The sequence below is a fragment of the Panthera tigris genome, chromosome F3, assembly GCF_018350195.1.
Source record: "Panthera tigris isolate Pti1 chromosome F3, P.tigris_Pti1_mat1.1, whole genome shotgun sequence".
Taxonomy (NCBI): domain Eukaryota; kingdom Metazoa; phylum Chordata; class Mammalia; order Carnivora; family Felidae; genus Panthera; species Panthera tigris.
Genome location: NC_056678.1, coordinates 10879335 through 10900976, shown reverse-complemented (window position 1 = coordinate 10900976; position 21642 = coordinate 10879335). Strand labels below are relative to the sequence as shown.

At 47.6% G+C, this 21642-nt stretch overlaps 1 protein-coding gene across 1 annotated transcript in view; it reads right to left on the bottom strand.

The window, feature by feature from the left end:
* The window catches only part of MPZL1 (myelin protein zero like 1), a 64036-nt gene extending 43407 nt beyond the window's left edge, over positions 1-20629 (bottom strand). Inside the window, exon 1 of the mRNA XM_042975809.1 lies at positions 20427-20629. Coding sequence (XP_042831743.1) covers positions 20427-20517 — 91 coding nt within the window. The 5' untranslated portion in view covers positions 20518-20629. The remainder of the gene's footprint in view (positions 1-20426) is intronic.
* Positions 20630-21642: the final 1013 nt, after the last annotated feature.

The window sequence follows — 21642 nt, the reverse complement described above, 5'->3', positions numbered from 1 at the left end:
TGCAGTAAACCACAAATCTGAAAGGTAAAGATGTCGTCTTCTGACTATTTACCTGTAACACGTCTCTTGATAACTGTTTCCCAGTCTCTCCCAGGCCTCTGGCATCTAAAAGTCTGCATTTCACTCCCATTTGATCCTACTCCCCGACAGTTAACCCAGAACCTAAAACTTAAGATGCGCACAGTAAAACAGGAGTCCCATTTATTAAATTTAAAACCAAGAGTTCCTATTTATTAAGCAGCTGCTTAATAAATACACAAAGAATGTGATAAGACTTAGAAACCATTAATGCCATACAAATAAAACTAAAAAAAAAAAAAAAAAAAAAGCTTCTTTGCCTACAACGACCAAGATAATACCAAGTATTTCAGAATTGGGGTTAACCCGAACGTATTAAAGAGGTCAAGTATTTTCAGTGTTTTTAAAAGATATACAGGATACGGCCTTGGGTCCAAGGTTCCCGAAACATTCTTGATATTAGAGTTTGCAGAACCTTCCATTTGCAGTATTAGATTAATGTGACATGGTATTTACTTTAGTCCACAGACAGCATTTCTGCCCTAGAACAGAAACAATGGTAAGCACTTAAAAACATTCTTGTCCGATGTTTGCTGACGGCCTGAAAGCCGGCCCCATGCCCCCGCCCCTAGGCAGGCTGATAAGAAAGCCCAGGTGATCCCTCCCGTGGAGCAGGCAGGAAGTTACAACCGAACCCCAGCCAGCAGCCCTGGCCCCGCCCCACCATCTGGTCAGGGTCAAGATGAAGCCAGTCCCCTTTACCTGTTCTTCTAAGCCACCTCTGACCCTGCTTGGGAAGCCTGCCCTGCTCTTCCCAGGACGTCTCATTACATGTTTAGCAAACCTTGTCATGCCTTCTTGGTGCATACGCGGTACGTTCCGTTTCTACATCTGAACCCAATACTGCGGGGACGGGAAGGGGGATCCATTCCACCTCCGCAGCGCCCACAACAGTTATTCTTGAACTGATCTTCTGATTTCACTCCCAATTAGATTTAATGAAACCAACACACATAGATGTTCACCCACTGTTGTAAAGGGTCCGTGAAAAGAACTTTTATTAAGGCCCATAGGAGAACTTATTTCAGAGGGAGGTGGCAGGCCAACTGCTCGTCTATCCGTAGGTTCCTACAGAATCCGTGGACTTTATTTAGCCGCACTTTCTAACAGATCTTACTTGTTTTACTTATCAAAAGTTGTCCCCCCTGGGGCGCCTGGGTGGCTCAGTCGGTTAAGTGGCCGACTTCGGCTCAGGTCACGATCTCACAGTTTGTGGGTTCGAGCCCCGCATCGGGCTCTGTGCTGACAGCTCAGAGCCTGGAGCCTGTTTCGGATTTTTGTGTCTCCCTCTCTCTCTGCCCCTCCCCTGCTCACACTCTGTGTCTCTCTGTCTCTCAATAATAAATAAACGTTAAAAAAAAATTAAAAAAAAAAAGTTGTGCCCCCTGTAGGGTAAGTTTTTAACATGATATCACAATTTTTCCTGAAAAACTACCAGCGTGGCTATGTGCTCTGTCACTGTGGACGCCAGAGGGCTACCTGAAATCACAAAGAATGGTGTATAACCTGGCGCAAAGACCCCTTTGTGTGTCCACTTCTGCTTAAATTGTTCTCATAATAGTGTCTATGGTTATTACAAGTGTCTATGGTAACCATAGTGTCTATGGTTATTACAAGAATGAAATGAGCTAGTATCTCATTACAGGGCTGAAGGGCTTAGAAGAAGGCCTGGCCTATGGAAGCTCCACATGGACTTCTAATAAATAACTAAGCAGCTGCAATGACACTTAGGTATATTTGTGCAATGGGATGCTTCTGGACTATACCAAGTACCCATCAAAACAGACAGTAGCCTCGCCCTTCTCTGAGCAACCACTGTACCAATAAGGAGCTCCCAAATCGTGGTCCCCTTTATCTCATGCATTATTTGTTCTCCCTCCAAATGCACTCGAAGCATCTTGAGTGCACACACAGGTCACCCCCCAGGCTTCTGCCGTACCTGCCACGGCACTTTTGCGGCGTCAGCCTCCTTAGCTGTGTGATGTGGGCCGGACTGGCTACTTCGGCAACGGTGTACCAGTTGTAGCCGGAAGGAGAGGCTAGAAAGGCTGCCCAGCCCCACCTCAATGAGATCTGTTTCTTGAAATGGAAGGTGTTCTAAAGCAATTGGTAAGTAAAGGCTGTTCAGCAATCGTTTACACAGAATCCAGAGACAGAGGCCAAGTTAGCCAGGATCAGAGCACTGGAAAACAAAACAATAAGGGGGCGCCTGGGTGGCTCAGCTGGTTAAGCGGCTGACTTCGGCTCAGGTCATGATCTCGCGGTTTGTGAGTTTGAGCCCCACGTCGGGCTCTGTGCTGACAGCTCAGAGCCTGGAGCCTGCTTCGGATTCTGTGTCTCCCTCTCTCTCTGCCCCTCCCCCTGCTCATGCTCTGTCTCTCTCTCTGTCTCAAAAATAAATAAAACATTAAAAATTTGTTTTTAAAAAACCCAAAACACTATGACCTGACTACTGGAAGAGGCATCGTTACCTTCACTTACACTCTGCCTAAAGGAGCTGATGTTGCTTACCGTAAATGCATATAAATATTAAATAAAATACGGAAATCAGGAAAATATAAAGATCGATATTGGGGTAGGAGAATAGAACACAGAGAGGCAGGAGATACGGTCCATATAGTGACTAAAGCAAAGCTTTCCCTGGCTGGCAACACAACACCACAATAGATTCAAAGAAAGTAACTGTACAAGGGGCCTAAGCCCAAGTGTCCAAGTGCAAAGCCAAGCCAAGGACAAAACATGGAACAGCTTCAGAAATAAATGGACTGTATGTCACTTCAACAATCCTTTACAAAGACCACTTCCCTTAACTGGGCTGCTGATAAAAGTTGTTTGGTGAACCGTTTCCGTTATATTCTTTGCCACTGGGGTCTGTGCTGATTATCAAAGGCAGGCCCGCATTCTTAACAGATCAAAGAACAGAGCCGGCTGTAAAAACCGAGGTGCCAAATCAAGGCTCTCTGTAGCCAGATCTGTGGCCACCTCACCCGCGGGAGGGGAGCGATGGGCGGGCCCCTTGAAGGTGACAGCAAGCGCTTTTCTTGGAGAGTAATCCTTGGGAATGGCCCCGGATGAAGTAGAAATGAACTGATCACACTGCTGGCTCTAGAACACAGAGCACAGGCAACACGATTTTAGTCCAGAAATTTCCCATGGCACTTACTACCAGTCACCCAAGGCAGCCATCTGCTACTCACTCTGCAGGGCCCAAGCCAGGAGTGGGAAAGGGCTTGGTACCCTAGATCAGGAGGGTGAGAGGTCCCTGCTGAGTTACCCACCACACTCGCCGTGGTGGGGCCAGCCCACAGGGGGATGGGAATGGTCACCACACCGTACGCCCAAAGATACCCCAGAGCGTGCACCGGACATTGATCCTCCCTGGGAGAAGAGCAGTGGTCACAGAGCAGGGGAGGTCGTGCAGGGCCCAGGAGACCAGGTGCTGGAAAGCAGCTGGGTAAAAAGACCCATCCCAGGGAAGCAGGGAGGTGGCAAGAGGCAAGTCTGCATGTGAGCAGAGGCTCTGAAGTCCCTGTGTATACCCCACTGTCTCATCAGACTCATGTACAAAACACACATTCAAGGGGCGCCTGGGTGGCTCAGTCGATTAAGCATCTGACTTCGGCTCAGGTCATCATCTCAGTCTGTGGGTTCGAGCCCCGCGTCGGGCTCTGTGCTGACAGCTCAGAGCCTGGAGCCTGCTTCGGATTCTGTGTCTCCCCCTCTCCTGCTGGCACTCTGTCTCTCTCTCTCTCTCTCAAAATAAAAATAAACATTAAAAAAAATTTTTAAAGCACACATTCAAATATAAAACTATTGGGGAGGGGGACTGGGTGGCTCAGTTGGCTAAGCGTCTGACTCTTGATTTCGGCTCAGGTCATGATCTCACAGTTCGTGAGTTCGAGCCTTCAGCTGGGCTCTGCTCAGGACGTGGAGCCTGCTTGGGATTCTCTCTCTCCCTCTCTCTCTGCCCCTCCCCCATGCATGCACCCTCACGCTCTCTTTCTCTCTGCAAAATAAATAAACATTAAAAAAAAACACACAACAAGCAAAGATAAAACTACTGGGGTGCCTGGCAGGCTCAGTCAGAGAAGCATACGACTCCTGATCTCAGGGTAGTGAGTTCGAGCCCCACGTTAGGTGTAGAGATTACTTAAATAAGTAATTTTTTAAAAAGATAAAATTATTAAGAGCTTCAAGACGGTGACCTCAGAGCATTAAACCCCAAGTTGATTGGGGGGTCCTTCTGAGTGCGGTGCCCCGTGTGACTGCACTGGCTGTGTGCCTATGAGGCTGGTTGTGACAGCCATAAGAAATCGTGCCGAATACTGTCACCAAGTGTCTGTTTTTCAGTGATAAAACGTACCCATAAACCTAGCAACGGAATGAGTGGGAAAAGATATTCCTCTGTCACATTTATAATTCTGTATCATATGATCCAGAGCAAACATTGGCTCAAAGTTACCACCACCACCTAAAAAATGTTTTGGCTCTAAAACATGAAACAATTGTTCCCATTCTGACTCTGGTAGACTGACAGGGGACTCCTTACGGAATGCCTTCCGGCAATCCATATGTTTACTTTAAGAGTTGAAAATTACCTTTTATTGAAAGTGATTATTAATATTTCTGCCCGTAATATTCCACTTCACCAACCTGCTCTTATATGGGCACTTGCGTTCAAGGTTTTTGACATTATGTGGAAAACAAAAATAAGTTGATCAAACTGAAGAATTTTAAGGAAAGCGATATGATCTGATGCAAAATGGTTCCTGCTCCCGTGCGGGAAATAGAATGGGGGCAATACAGACAGAAACAGAGAAACCGGCGGGAAGTTACCATAGCGGTTCTGGTACAGGGTAGCGGTGGCCTGGGCGGCAGGGGCGGGGTGACGAGGCAGAAATGGACACTAAACAGGACCTCGTGCTGACGACTGAACGGGGGAATGAAGAAAAATGAACCAAGAGTGACTCCTGGGTTTCTGGCCTGAACAACCGGATAAATAAAGGGGGTCATAGAGCTGGACGTTTAGCTGGGGAGAAGGAAGAGAAATCAACCTGCATTGTTGCAAATGTTGAGTCTGAGACGTCTACATACCTCCGAATGGAGTCAAGTAGGTACCCGGATATGGAGGGCTGAAGCTCACAGAGGTCTTGGCTGTGTATACATTTCTGAAGATAGCAATACATAGGTGGTCGTTAAAATCACAGAAGAGGGGCACCTGGGTGGCTCAGCCAGTTGAGCGTCCGACTTCGGCTCAGGACATGATCTCATGGTTCACGAGTTCGAGCCCCGCATCGGGCTCTGCGGTGACAGCTCAGAGCCTGGAGCCTGCTTCGGATCCTGTGTCTCCCTCTCTCTCTCTGCCCCTCCCCCACTCATATCCTGTCTCTCTCTCTCTCTCTCTCTCTCTCTCTCTCTCAAAAATAAATAAAACATTAAAAAATTAAATCACAGAAGAAAATGTCACCACATTGGACAATAATGTAGAGAAAGATAAGGGCCAGGCTTCAGTGATGAGGAGCACTGAGCTGTCGAGGTCAGGTATGGAGGGAAGACGGGGGCAAGTTGTGAGAAGGGAAGAAAACCAGAGAACGGGGTGCCAGGAAGCCAAGGGAAGGGGAGTGGCAGAAAGGTCTCAGAAGATGACCACAGCAAAGGGTAAAAAGGGACTGGCAGCCTGGAGCGCACAGACAATCCTGACAGGAGAAGTCTGTATGAGGAGGAAGCAGCTGTGACAAGGTTGGACTCCAGAAGGATGGGAAGGAAGGAAGTGTGCGCAGAGACAGGAGCACAGGCAGTCCTTGAGAAATTCTGCTGAGAGCCGGAGCCTGGAAAGGTAGCGAAAGGGTGTATTGTAAGAAGAATGATCCAAAGACAGGCAATAACTAAAGCAATAAAGCTCTGGGTAGACGAAAAGAGCTTCGGGTTTCCCCAAAGCTGTATTCCCCACCCAGTACAATGAAGGGACAGAAGGGCAAAGGAGGCAGGAATTTTTGCAAGGAAGTGATTCTAACAATGGATCACAGACTCCAGGCTGGAGAAGGAGAGAGGAGCAGCCAGGAAGTGATTCACGTAAATAAGAAAATGAGGAGGCATCAGAGGTAATGAGTTCCAGAAAGTATTGCAGTCAGACTCGAAGACGAGGAGGGTGCTTGACCGACAGGGGGAGGTTTTGGAGCTGGTGCATTTTCTGGTACTGACGAGGTTCGGGGAAGACAAGCGGGTAGGGCAGATGGTCAGAGCAGATGTTCAGAGCCGTAAGACACAACTCGTCAAGAGGCAGCACGCGCCTGGAAACTCCCTGCAGGTGACTGTGGTCAACAGGGATATGACAAATGAAGGGAAAATGCAGACACTCCCTGAGAGGGAGGTACAAAACAAGCCCTCCGGCCTGTTCCCCAGGTAGAAAGCTGCTCAGCAGGCTCCCTGGGGCTCCTTGTGTGTGTGTGTGGGGGGGGGGTCATGGCAATGCTCAGAGGCAGGCAGCACCTGCTGAGACTTTCAGAGCTCAAACTCTATGCTTTTATAAGGTAAATTATACCTTAAAATTTTAGACAGTTTTTTTTTGAGAGAGAGAGAGAGTGTGTGCGCTCAGGGAGAAAGGCAGGAGAGAGAGAGAGAGAGAGAGAGACAGAGAGAGAGAGAGACAGAGAGAGAGAGAATCTTAAGCAGGCTCCACACTCAGCAGAAAGCCCAACGCAGGGCTCCCAAGACCCTGGGTTCATGACCTGAGCTGAAATCAAGAGTCAATCAACTGGGCCACCCAGGGGCCCCGATTTTAGAGTTTTAATTTTTATTTTAGATATTCAGAAAGCTCCTGTATCTCAAAACTTTACTTGAACCAAGTATATAGCAACACGTTGCTATATGGTGACCCACAACTCAACAGACATCTACTGGGTTCCCACCGTTTCAGGTTTTTTTCTGGGCCTCAGTGTAGATTTACACTGTAGTGGGAGAGCCAAGAAAGAGTAGACATGTAAGGAAAAAAATAATATATTTTGTTATAAACAGTAGGGAGGTTACACACGAGAGCTATGGACATCAGCAATAATGGGGCTGGCAGTTTTATGCTCATTTTACTTGGGGCCATTGCCTTGCTAGGTGCCACGGGCGTTCGCCACATGTGTGTTCATTTTTGTGCACGCCTGTGTCCAACATTCTTTCCATGTTATGTTGGTGTAGTAAATACCTCAAAACCTGATAAAAAAACAGATTAAGAAAAACAAAGAGGCTAATGAATTTTGAAACGAGAAGCATCAACACTCAACGGGTGATACTATTCACCCGTGGAGAATCCACTCTATGCGACAGGCTCTCTGTCTAGGGGCTCTCTCAAGACACAGGAAACTCTAAAGCCCAGTCAAGGTTTCTAGGCTGTCTCTTCATGTCTAAGGTGTAATGGTCAGTGCGGGGCAGCACTGGCCAGTGAAGAGCAGGACTTAACCAGTCCAATGCATCTGTCAGTTCATTATAAAATATATATATATTCCTACCACGGACAGAAAGCTATTTCAGGCTACCATTGCTTGATGACTGTAGCCACTGTGTTTACTCTGATGATCCCATATTCCCTGGACTATCTTGTGAGGACAGTCTGTCTTTACACAGGGGAGAAAAATGCACTACGAACCCCATCCACTTAACTACTTTGCCCCCCGCCCCAGCATTTATAACGCTTACTTTAAGTTAATAAGCTGACATTATGTTCTTACTGAATATCGTGCCCTTGAGAGCTTGGTTAGATGGTTTCCCCCTGAGCCATATCACTGTCAAGTCGTGTCTGGACTAAGGCCTGACTGCTCCCTGGATCTTGAGGTCCCAAGTTCTAGGAGGACCTGCCTCCTTATTTTCGCTCACTCTCTGCTCTGATGTTTACAGTTCCCACCTGGGGTTCAGTTTAATGGTTCGCCTAATATCTACTAAATGCTTCCCATGGTCTAGGTATTGTGCTAAATGTCAGAGACCCAGAGATGAATAAGACACAGTTTCTGCATTTGGAGAAGCTATCTTATAAGAAGATAATCTTATATAAAGCAATAGAAAGGAAGCTTAGAGGCAGGGTGCTTGGCCTTACCTGGGGATATCTGCTAGATGACATTGCACTTGAGATGGAAAGGCTACAGAGGAGTCAGCCAGGTAAACAAATACAGAGAAGGGCAATCAAGAGGGAGACTGAATATATCATACACAAAATCAAGAAGGCAAAATGAGTATCAGGCAGAAACACTGCAAACATGATCAGTGGAGTGCAAGGAAGAGAATGGCAGGCGATGAGGGCAGATGAGGGCAGGACGTAGGAATCAAGTTAAGGACCTGAGCTCATCCCAGAGATAGTAGGGATGAAGGGTCTTAGCACAGGAGTGGCCTGATTGCATCTGCCCATGAAAAACCCCTCTGGCAACAGCTGGGAGGGTAGACCAGAGGGGAACATGTCGCGGAGGGGAGCCCCGTGAGGAGGCTCTCATGGTAACCTGGACTTAAAATGACTGGGACTTGTCCCAGCACACTGGAAAGGTAGAAATGAATTCAGAAATAGAAGGAAAACACTGGCAAGACTCTGATTACATTCACGGAGGTGGGGGAGGGAAAGGGAGGATTCTAAGATGATGCTCAAGCTTCTGTCTTGGGCGACTGAGGGAAAAGCAAATGGGACAGCAGGAAATGAGAACAATGCGGCGGGGGGTTGTGGAGTGGAGGTGCAGTGTGGGAAAGGAGACATACGTGGAGTTGAGTTTTCAACATGCAGGGTCGGGGTGCCTCTGGATGCTCTGAGGAAAGTATGTGGACAAGGCCAAGAGTCTGCAGTTCAGGGTGATGAAGACACATTTGGGAGTCACCGTTTCCCTAACAAACCCTTAATGGAATGCCTGTATCTACCGAATATGGGTTGTGATAGAAAGAACGAAAGGAGAAGGTCACCAAAGATGAGCACATGGTGAGACTACCAGAGGGCTGAGAGCAGAACCGAAGGAAAATCAACGCCAGGGCACCAGAGGGAGGGAAAGGCTTGGGCCGAACGGAAGAGCAATGAGAAGGCGAAGCGACGTCTCAAAGACCGAGGAAGTTAGATCAGAGCGGCTGACAACATCAAAGAAAGCAAAGAGGTCCAGAACGAAAAGGCCTGCAACAGGTCATTTGGTTTGGCGATATCAGGTGGCCTTTATCAAAGTGTCGCATGGGTGAGAGGAGGTCAGACATCATGACATGAGATGTGAACAGGAAGTACTGAAACAGAGCAAAGAACAGAACTGTTCGCGACCCGGCCACATCAACAATTTGAGATTTCCACCTACGGCCTATCGTGTATAATTCATTCCTGGTGTCGTGGTTACTTTTTTGTATCATCTTGGCTGGGTCACCAGCTGGACCAATAATCTTTGGCCAAAGATTAATCTGGAGGTTTCTATGAAGTTGTTTTTTGAAACACTGAAACTGGCAGACTTTGAGTAAAGTAGATTATCCTTCAGAGTGTAGGGGGGCTTCATCCATTCGGCTGTAAAAGAACAAAAGATTAACCACCCCTGAAAAAGAATACTACCAGCAGACTGCCCTTAGACTCAAACTATACTAGTTCCCTGACTCTCTACCCTGCTGGCCTATCCTGTAGATTTTAGGATTACTAAGCTTACATAATAACTGTGTGAGTCATTTCCTTAAAATTATCTATTCTACCTATCCATCCATCCATCCATCCATCCATCCATCCATCCATCCATCCATCCTTATGGTTCTGTTTCTCAAACACTAATACAGATTTGGGTACAGAGAATGGTTCTCGACTAACAGAATCTCAAGGCCCAGTTTTCTGAATCTGATCCTGGGGTGTCTGGAATTGGCTTTCTAATGTGATTAGATTTAAAGACACAAATGATTCAATTTCCAGTAGGTAAAGAGAACACCGATAGTCCATGGCACGATATGGTCAAAGAGATATGTAAACATCACCACTGGATAGCCTAGTAATCAAACACTTATAAAGGCAAGGTTCTGGGTCACCAAGTATATAATACCTTTGAACATTCATCAAACTAATGAATACAATGGTATCGGCTGATTGTTCCTAAGGTCACTAGATAAGGTGGGAAAGAGGGGGTCCAAATTCCAAGTTGCATTTCTGAACAAATGACCAGAAAATTTCTCTATCCTGAAAGAGACCCTTATCTGCTTTAGCCACAGAGCTGAGACTGAGGACACCAAGCCCAGAATCTCATCCTGAGAGGGGCTGAACTACAAAGCAAACAGAATTCCTAACCTCACAGGGCATCTATTAAAGTGAGAGCACTGACTAGAAAGGACTAGAACCCTGAAAACCGGGGACGCTGTGGGAAGACTCTGATAAGGTGGAGACACTGAACCCCTGAACACCGACGAGTCTTCTCTCGGTAGAAGACACCTGTCTGAGCAGACTAACCTGAGAAAACGGTGATGGCCTCTCTGAGGCAGCTGCCCTGAAAGACACCGACTCTCCTCGGGACCCACCCCCACCACTCCTCTGTGCTTCCAGATTTAGAACCAGACTCAAGTCACAGAAGGCCCCTGGAGGTACAGAGCATGACCCACGAGGAGACCCACTACACTCCAAAAGAACTACTGGATTTTTCTCATTTATACAGACAGAAATCCAGGGACTGCGTGTGGGAGAACGGAAAAAGAAACAAAACTGGATCAGGCCAAATTTATTGATATGGGCGCACTCAACAGAGGGTCTGCATTTCGTGTGGCAGCTCAGAGAGTCACGAAGAGCTCTAATAGTTGGTTCCTTGGCTGAAACGTGGATCACAAGTGGCCACAGCAAATGAACATGAAGTGCCAGGCCTGTCTTGGGTTAATAGAGAGGAAGGGATTCAAAGGCTTAGGTAGACTGGAACGTTAGAGTGGATTTGTCATTTAAGACCTACTCACACCCCCCCCACCCCCCCCACTCCCCCGGGAGGGTCCAGCAGACACACCTTTCCCCATGATGGTGAGAAATGAATTTCTGGGAGGAGCCCCAGCACCCCTGAAAAGCTCTGTGATTACTTTGTAAGCCAGCCCTTCGGTGGGAACAGTGCCTCCTAAAGGCGATGGAAGGAAGTGCTTCCTGGAGTGGCAGGGGCCAAGTGGCAGAGGTGGGTCTGGGTGCCTGAACACTGTGGAGTGAGGGCAGAATCAGAACAGCCAGCTTTGCACAGACCTGCAGCATTAGCTGGATGATCGTGGTGTTCCTAGAAGAGATATAGACGGGCAGCCTCCTCAATTCTTACTTGACATGTAAAGACTTTTTAATGTTTTGTTTTGATTTTTCTTGAGAGAGAGGCGGGGGAAGTGGCAGAGAGAGGAAGAGGAAGAGAGAGAGAGAGGGAGAAAGAATCCCACGGTTTGACACAGGGCCCGAACCCACGAACCGTGAGATCATAACCTGGGCCAAAATCAAGAGTTGGACGCTTGACCGACCGAGCCCCCCCCGCCCCTTACTTGATCTTTATAAGCAGAAAAGTTGTAGGTCAAGTGAATTAAAGTCTTGAGTCATAAAAACATAAAGTCACATGTCCTCGATCAATTCCAACCCTGAGCCAGTTTACAGACCCAGAACCCCTCAGTAAAGGGGAGGCCAGGTCCAAACTAGCATAAATTAAAAAAAGGAATTTGAATGAAGGTGTTTAAGTGGCAAACCACTAGCTCTATGTACCAAAATACTTAAAGAACTAAAAACGTGTTCTGTTGTTCTTAGTATTTACCAGAGTAAGAGAAAATTTCAGAGATAAAATACTGTACGGGCCCACAACCTCTTACCGAAAACCCCTGGGGCCAGATGTGTTTCAGATGGAGAATTTTTCAGGTTTTAAAAAAATGAATACAATGCCTACACTTTTTATCGTCTCCCAGCCCCGGCAGGGCCCCGGGCAGCATCCCGTAACCAAACACATCAGTATTTCTGCAGTGAAACACGTATCAGTCACACCGAGTGGGATCGTGCCTAAAAATAGGCTCTCATTAGTACCGGTCAAATTCTGCAACCAAAAGAGTTTGTGTCAAGCTTAGAAAAAAACGTTCGGCTTCCAGAGATCTGGAGATTCTAAAGTGCTGATAAGAGGCTGCGAAGCTACGGTCTGAAGGGAGAACGAGAAACTGCCCCCCGGCATGTTCTGTTTCTGAAGCGCACGTATGACAGCCTGATCGCAATCGGTGTCGCCTCGACGTACTGTCAAGATTTTCTCTACCTTCTCCACGATGTACGATTCAGCAACTCTCACCAGGGTTCTTCTACACTGCCAGGCACCGGGGAAAAAAATTAAGTTCCTAACAGTGGAAAGCTGATGAAGAGCAAGTCCCCACAAGTTCAGGGCTGGACCTCCTCTAGAGGCAGACGGCAAGGCCACAGGGCCACAGGGCCTCGGCCAATGGGGTGCAGGGGTGCAGGGGCCAAAGAAAGGCACCGGCGAGGAGCCTCTGCTGCAAACACCCTGGGCCTGTGTGGACGTCCTGCAGGGCAAGCCTGCCACTGGTCTAACTGCAGAAAGATCTGCACAGCCTCCAGAAGAACTCAGCCCAAGCAGACAGGCAAAGGCTCAGTGGCCTGGTCCACATGTAGTGCCTCCTGACGAGGGGCAAGGGACCTTTCTGAGCCCAGCATGGAGTCAGACACTTGGTTGACTGGATTCCGGCTGTGTCCTAGCCAGAAGGATCTGCGTAAGAGGGAGAACCACCTACGAAAACCACTCAAGATTAAAAATCCCTGAGGAGTAGGGGCGCCTGGGTGTCTGTCGGGGTAAGCATCTGACTCTTGATTTCAGCTCAGGTCGCGATCTTGCGGTTCATGAGTTCGAGCCCTGCATCCGGCTCTGTGCTGACAGTGCAGAGGCTGCTTGGGATCTTCTGTCTCTCCCGCATTCCTTCTCTCTCTCTCTCTCAAAAATAAATAATAAATCTTTAAAAATCCCTGAGGAGTAGTCAGAGCATTGGGTGGAACAGATTCCACGCTGTTCGTAAGGATGGCTTCAACATGGCGGCTGTGTCTCCAGAGCAGAATCAGCAGTACGGAGGCTTGGAGAGTCCCACACAAACATTACCACAAAGAGAAGGACATTGGTGGACACCGTGGGACAGAGGAAAGACGCTCTGTAAACATTTCAGATATGCCAAAAGCCTCCTAAAAAATGTTCGGAGGCTTCGCAAGAGAAATCCTATAATACAGCAGAGAAGTTGCAAAAATATATGCTTTGAGTTCCAACTCCACCATATATTAGCTTTGTGTAGCCTTGGGCAAGTTACACAACCTATCGGATTCTTCGTTTCCTCATCTATAAAATTCATAAAAATACTAATTATCACAGAATTGTAATGAGTTGATGAGAAAATGCACGTAAGTTGCTTAGCAAAGGCTTGGCACACGGTAAGCACTCGGTCACTAAAGGCAGAGCAAAAGACAACAGGAAGCTAGTTCTAAATCCAAATTTCTAAGGGCTAAGAAACAGGAAGTATAGATGGTAGAACACACACACACGCACACACGCACACACGCACACACAGAACCTGTATCTATATAGACAGATATAATATCAATCAATTCAAAATTTCTCCCTAACTACTCACTTTCTCTCTGCCCTTCTTAGCCATTTAGGAGATTTCAAATATTTGCATTTTAACACATTTTTCTCTTAGGAAACGGAGTCTTTTACCTATCACCTAGGTAGAGGAAGGCTATATAACAAATACAACCTGAATGTGACTGGAGAGTAACTAACTATAAGACACGGTCTGGTGCAGACTCATAAAGTTCTCAGTGAAGCTCAATATAGCACCTTCATTTTTTTCAAGTGCTATCTGGAAAAAGCACAAGATTATGTTAAAGTGACATAACTCCACACTGTGTTCCTTCATGACTGAAGAGAAAAGAATAACACATTTCTTAATTTTGATAAAGGCACCTTAAAAATAATTTTTTATTTTTTTAAAAAGCTTATTTATTTGAGAGACAGACAGTGAACAAGAGAACAAGCATGCAAGTAGGGGAGGGGCAGAGAGAGGGGGGGGGAGAGAGAGAGAATCCCAGGCAGGCTCCACACTGTCAGCACAGAGCCTGACACGGGGCTTGAACCCACGAACCGTAAGATCATGACCTGGGCCAAAGTCAGATGCTTACCTGACTGAGCCACCCAGGCACCCCCAAAAATGTCTTTCAATTGCACAGAGTAAATTCCCCAGATCCCAAAGTAGAACATCAGAGTCCTAGCATGAACAATGTTCACTGCAAATGCATCGAAGTTTGTTCAGTTGGTTACAGCATGATACTAACTGCGCTCAAGTTGTGGATTTCAATCTGTGTGGCAGTTATCTACAATAATAAATAACTTAGGCTAGGTAAAGACATAGTACATTTCTAAACCCAATTAATTACAACTAAGGTCTGGGTTCAGTGTATCAGTTGCTAGAAAACTACAGTTGAGCCTTGAACAATACCAGTCGACAGTAGGCCATTAGCAGTTAAGTTTTCAGGAAGCAACGTTGTAACTGAATTTTCGACTGGGGTGGGGGGTGGTCAGCATCCCTAACCCCAGTGTTCTTCAAGGGCCAACCACATTCCAACTACATGCCCAGTCAATCAGAGGTACTGCAAAGTATCACAATTTCTAAAGAGACCCCTGAGTTTGGAAGAAAAATAAATAAACAGATTACCGAACAATTTATTAATGAAATCATCCTCTTCTTGACAAAGGCTTAATGGGACCAAGAGATAATTATAAGTGAATAAAAATCACAGCAGCCACATGCATTCAAAAAGATAATGAATAAAGAGGTTTAAGGGCAAAGATATAAAGGTCCCAAGAGACCATTAAATTTCTCAATTTAGGCACTAGGAATGGGCCCAAAGCCAACTGATCTCTGCCTTCTTGTGGCAGTCAAAGTCCCAAGGACTGTGGTCTGGACTCTAGGGCATTGCTAATGTCAAGCACTTGGCAAAATAAGAGTGGAAAAGGAAGAAAGGAAAATCACTCAAGATACACGAAGACTTCATATCTCCTCAGCCGCAGGGACCAAGACCCAGAGCCGTACGATACTCGAGACCTTCTAGTTTTTCTAATAATTAAATTCCCTTCGATGGGACCTAAGGACCAAACGAATCCATAAAAATTCTGTCAGAGAAAACCCTTTATTCTTGCTTTTCAAATTATGCCAGTGGTCGGAGAGAGCAAGATTAAAATCTTCACAAGGTTTAGGTACACGTGAGATGCACGTTTTACAGAGAATTCAAATTCTCAGATAAAAGATACAACTTAAATAAAAACACCGGCTTTGGGGGCCGTAGAAGATTCTAATCATCCAGGAAAAATGTGATTGTGGAATCACATGAATCAGCCTCAGTGGGAATAGAAAGGAATGTGAGAAATATTTAACAGGTAGGCCAGCATTTTCTAGATGCAACAATATTTCTGAAAAACCATGTAGATGGAGTCTTTCCCAATCAAATCGCATTCTAAAAACTCAGTAGGAAAGATCAACCATCAACGAAATCTCATGTGTCCTTTGTGAGTTGAAACAAATACCTATTTTGTAATACAAATAGTGCTCTATGGGTTTTTTTTTTAATTCTGTGAATTTGCATAATAGGTGAATCATATTTTCTTAAAAGTGGTGACTGTCGTGAATTTTTAATCTGTCCTTTATTTTTTTTAATGTTTATTTATTTTTGACAGAGAGAGACAGAGCATGAGCGGGGGTGGGGCAGAGAGAGAGGGAGACACAGAATCCGAAGCAGGCTTCAGGCTCTGAGCTGTCAGCACAGAGCCCGACGCGGGGCTCGAACTCACGGACCGCGAGATCGTGACCTGAGCCGCAGTCGGATGCTCAACCGACTGAGCCACCCAGGCGCCTCATAATCTGTCCTTCATTATTCATGATTGAAGCATATCCATCCTGTGGAGGATCCAGTCTCCCTGCTGTATCCACAGTAATTCAAAGGGCGCCTGGCACTCGGTAGGTGTTTATTTAGTGCATAAAGACTTGGTGAAAACACAAACTTCGCTTCATGTACTTTTCACTTAGATCTTTCACAGAGGACTTGTTTTTATTTCTTCTTTCGGCAGTACCTGAGCCTAGGGGCTATGCTAGAGTTAGAGTAAAAACAACTGGTAGAATTTTTTTTTTAAGACTAAGTTTTAGTATCCTGACGGGTAAATCAGCAACAGGCTGACGGAATTAGTACTGAGATCCGTGGCGTTTCAACTGCAGAGGTAGTGTCTCAAGTCTAAATCTTGGCAACAAGCGTCAAGTAATAGAAAAGTCTTATTGACAAAACGCTTAAGGGCTACAACGAACATGATCAAATAATTTAAATATGTAATAACTAGTAATTCCAGAACTATTGATGTTTAAAGTAGTTGAAGAGGGCGCCTGGCTGACTCAGTCAGAAGAGCATGTGACTCTCTATCTCAGGATCATGAGTTCAGGCCCCACATTAGGCGTGGAGATTAGTTAAATAAATAAACCTTAAGGGGCAGTCAGTTGAGTGTCTGATTCTTATTCTTAATTTTGGCTGAGGTCGTGATCTCACAGTTTGTAGGTTTGAGCCCCGCGTCGGGCTCTAAGCTGATAGCACGGAGCCTGCTTGAGATTCTCCCTCTCTCTCTGCCCCTCCCTTGTACACTCTCTCTGTCTCGCTCACAATAAATAAATAAGCTTATAAATAAATAAGGAAACTAAAAAAAAAAATAAAGTAGTTGGAGAATGTTAATTTATCGCACACATACTTAAAGAGTGAAAATAACCAGATGATACATGAAATCACACTTGGGAAAAAATATTCCTTGTTTCAAGAAACACTGGATACCTGCTATGCACCAGGCTAAATGCTAACTACAGATTACAAACTACTAACAAACTGTTATTGAGACATACATATGCCTCACTGCCCTTTAGCATCTATCCTATCCACTGTGCTAAGCACTGGGGATATTTATATAAACAAGACAAACGCTATCTCTGTCCTGGATTCTCAGAGAGGAAAGAAGAAAAACCAAATAGTTAGAAATTACAAAAAAGAAATAAACAAAGGACCAGGAAATGATAACAGGGAACTCCCCTGGGTAGGGTGGTTACAGAAAGGCCTCTCCGAAAAAAAGACATTTAGAAAGAAATGTGTATTTATTTTTGAGAGAGAAAGCACACGGGTGTGCATGCGAGCAGGAGAGCTGCAGAGACAGAGGGGACCAGAGAATCCCAGCAGGCTCTGTGCTGTCAGCACAGAGCCCAATGCAGGGCTTGAACTCACGAACCAGGAGATCACCACCTGAGCTGAAATCAAAAGTCAGTCACTTAACCAACTGAGGCACCCAGGTGCCCCTGAAAAAGTGACATTTATGCCCTCACTGATGAAAAGGAGACCGCTCTGGGCAGTCCTGGGGAAACGGTATGCCAGGGAGCCGGAACAGCAAATGCACAGGACCTGAGAGGGGGATGAGTGTCAAAGAGAACAAGATGGCAGTGTGGCTTGAATATAGTGAGCAAGGGGGTGAGTGACACAAGCTGAAGTCAGAGAGGCAGTAACCAGATCTCACACAAAGCACCGCAGGCCATGGGGAGAAGCTGGTGAGTCACTGCGAATGTCAGGGGAAGCCATTAAGGACTGTAAGCAAGAAAGTAAGACGATCTGATTACATTTTTCTAACAATCATTCCTGCAGTTGGGCGAAGAATGGATTAAAAAGAGGCAAGATGGGGAAATGGGGAGACCAGCTGGGTGACTCTGCCTAAAATGCTAAAAGCGGACTGTTCGTTGACAAGAAAAAAAAGGGGGTGAATTCCAAACGCATTTGGGCGATGGCAGAACCGGATGTGGGGCTTGATGAGGGGCAGGGCGGAATCGAGGGTGGGTCCCAGCCTTCTGGGTTGGGCAATTAGATGAAAGCCATTTACTGAAATGGGTGGTGCAGATCACAGAGCTTCCTTCTTCAGACCCTGTGTGTGTGTCCTTCCTATGTAAAGGTGATCAGAGACACAACAATTGCCAAATGCACTCAATCCTCATCTGACACTGTTAACCACTATCTCTTCCTTCAACCTTCATTCGGTCTTGGTTTCCAAGACACCAGATCCTTCCAGTTCTTCATTTCCTCATCAGACCTCCCTCCCAGGTTCCCTATAGCCCAGGGCTCCGTCGTCGGCCCCCTGCTATTTCCTTCAACACACTCTTCCACGGTGACCTCATCCAAACCATGCAAGCTTTTACTCTCTTCTGTGATGCCTCCCAAATCTGTGCTTCCAGCCAGAGCTTTCTCCTCATCTCTCCAGCCCATCCTTCACATCTCCACAGAGAAAGAAAGGCTTCACCAGCCTCCACAGTCCTCACGATAAAGATCCAGCCTTACAAATGGCAAACAAGGTCCTCTGTGAGTTAATGCCTCTGGCTGGCTCTCCTGCCTTGACTGCCCCCATCTCTTTCCCAGCCACACTCCTACCTCCCACCACACGGACCGACCAACAGGTCCATTCAGGACTCTGTATATGCGGTCTCCTCGCCCAGTGCCTACTCAGCTTAAGCACCCCTTCCTCTGGTGGCCTGCCCTCCAGTCTGAGATGATGGCTCTGCCTAGGGCTCTCACAGCACACCGTTATCCAAGGACTTCTTGTATTAACTATCACACTCTGTCTCTCCCACTGAACTGGAAATGATGTGAAGTCAGGGGCCGTCCTTCTGGAATACTTTTGGTGCTTGGTACTTAAAAGGTTTGCTGAGTAACTATGTATCTGCATCAAATTCAGGAAGGTCTTCTATAAAAACGAACTGTTACGTACACTGTCCATGACCAGAAAAAGACGATCTGGCAAGAAGCAGCATTCAATCGTTTTCTAAAATTAAGCTAACCTTAGCTGCTGACACTCATACATCAGTAGTCACCTTTCATTACTGAAGAGCTGGGTACCTCCGAGATAAAGGTAGCTATCATTCTGATGATCTGTTCATATTAATATCCATGAATACTCAGGTTTTCAGTTCTGCTTTCTTTAGCACCTTCAGTCTAATTAAGATCATCCTGACGTCCTCAGTACAATGTCTGACCTCTCGTGCCTGATTATTCTGTCTGAAGCACCCGAGCTTTCTGACAAACCTTAGTTTTAGGCTATTTCCTACCTTTACTTAAAAGACAAATATCGTCATCATCACCAACAACCCCCCCCCCCCACATACACACACACGTTCAACCTTTTTTTTTTTTTTTCCCCTCACTAGAGATATTTACAGGGAATGGACTGTCTTAGGCCTACGAAGTACATTTTCAAGGAGGGTGAGACTTCTACATTCATCCTTCACCATATTGGAATCAGTGGCTAAATGGTAAGTTTTCCTGGTTCGGAAGATTACCCTGAAGACTTTTCCAGGGAAGAAATTACTGAGTAAACTTGTATTCAGACACTGTGATGCAACTGGTGTTTTGAGAAACAAAAGAAACGAAAAAGTCTACGTGGTTTCCCAGGAGTTGGCCCTCTTTATAACCATTACTTAACCACATTCTGAGGAAGCAAGTACGCGGCTTTGAACAACAGCACAAAAAAGTCCTATGGCCAACACTTCAGATGTCCATAAAACAACTCACCCAATGCCATAAATCGAGCCTGGGGTTTACCTTAAGTTGATCCATGAAATTAAGCAAGAAAAAAGGGTCATTTAAAAAAAAAAAGGGGGGGAAAGGAAAAACGGGCTTTTTAATGTGTCTTGACAAACTGCGGTGACTATGCCTGGAGTTATTACGTATTTGACCAAATTCTTTTAAGCCAGCTCATTCCAGTGTTCCAGTGATGTTCCCAGTCTCTGCTTCCTAACGCAGAGGTAATCTAAATGTCCCCTCGGTGGGCGCTCTGCAAGCCACACGAGACGCACGAGACCCCAGGGCTCTTCCATCACGAGCCTTAAAAAATGGATCGGAGAGCACCCGAAATGGAACTTACAAGGTAAAACCAAACATTCGCTTAAAGCGGGGAAACAACCCAACAAAGGCCTTGCAAATGAAAGCCCTACCACCTTCCGCCACCTCGCATAGGTGGAGAGCGCCCGAACCCCGGGCTCCCGAACGGGAATCCCAGGCGGGCCCGGGCGACCCCGGGTCCCCAGGCGGGGAGGGCAGGAGACCCCGCCGGCCCGCGGTCCCGACAGCCCCCCCAGGAAGGAGCAAGGTGGGGAGCTCGCCCCTCCTCCCGCACGCGCAGGGATCGGGAGGAAGGAAGGCGCCGCGCTCCCCCGGCCCCGGAGCGCGCAGGCCGCGCCCCCTCCCCATCTCGGCGCCCGGCGCGCAGGGCCCGCGGCTGCCGCGAGGGAAGGGCGCCGGCCCCGCGAGGCCCCCGCCGCCCCGGCCCGGCCCCTGCATCACTCACACAGCCCGAGCGCCGCCGCCAGCACCGACCACAGCCAGCGCCTGCGGGCTGGGGCTGCAATCACTGCCTCGGCCCCGGCGGGCACTGCCATCGTCCTCCCGCCGCCGCCGCGGCCCTGGGTCCCCGTCCCCGCTGCGCTCGGCTCGGCTCGCCACAGGGGCTCCAGCCTCGTCGCGCCCGCGCCCGCGCCCGCTGGCACCTCCACGCCGCGCTCCCCGCTCCTGGCCCCCACGCCGGCCCCAGCCGTCCGCTCATTGGCCGGCCCCGCTCCCTCGCCAGGACGCGATTGGAGGACACCGACTGCCCATCACGCCCTCTGCTCCGGAGGCCCGCCCTCCCCCCGGTCCCACCCAGGCTTCCACCCCAGGCTCCTTCTCCTGGCGCTGGAGGCCTGGGTCTTGGGCGGCGCTGGGCTGCCGCCCGGCCCGCCGCCTGCTCCGGTGTCCGCCAGTGTCCCGTCCACCGGCCGCCGGCCGCCGTCTCCTCTGCCTCTTCGGAGCTCCAGTCCAGCAGATCTCTGCATAGTGTCTCCTGGCCGGCGGGTCTTCGCCGGGTCTGCGCTCGCCTCCGGGTCAGCCCTTCTGGGTTTCTGGAGCCTCACCTAAAGGAAAAGCAGCAGTTCATTTACAAAGAAAATAGAATGAAGGGGACGATGGGATGATGGGATGATTCGGTCGCCCACATGGAGCACATCTCCCGCCTGGCCCCTTGCGAGGCCTGTCCTTTGCCTCGACTAGGTAATTTATGTGTCGCAATTGGAGAAATCTAGCTTTAAAAGAAGTCTCCATCTTGCCCGGATCTCCTCTTAGGAGTACTCCTTTTGGCTTAAGAAAGGGTGGAAACTGGGAACTCTTTCCTGCTGCTTGGAACGCGAATGAATGTGCTTTTTGTTTGTTTTCCTTTTGGACACTAAATGTCCCTCAATTTGTCATTAAAAGTGGGCGTGGGGAAGTTTCTGACTCTGAAGTGCCTTGGCCGACTCTGCTCAACTTGGTTACTTTGGCCCAGAACAGTGTATGCCACTCACTGGATGCCCAATAAGCACTGGAGAGTGCTTGGAAGGGTCCTTACGAGAATACCCAAGAAGGGCACAGAAGGGGGAACAGAAGCATGAAAAGTTGAGAGTAAGTGAAGGAAAGGAAGAATACAGATTGGCTGGCGGGGGGGGGGGGGGGGGGGGCGCGATGGAGTGAAGGAAGGAACGAAACGTAGACAA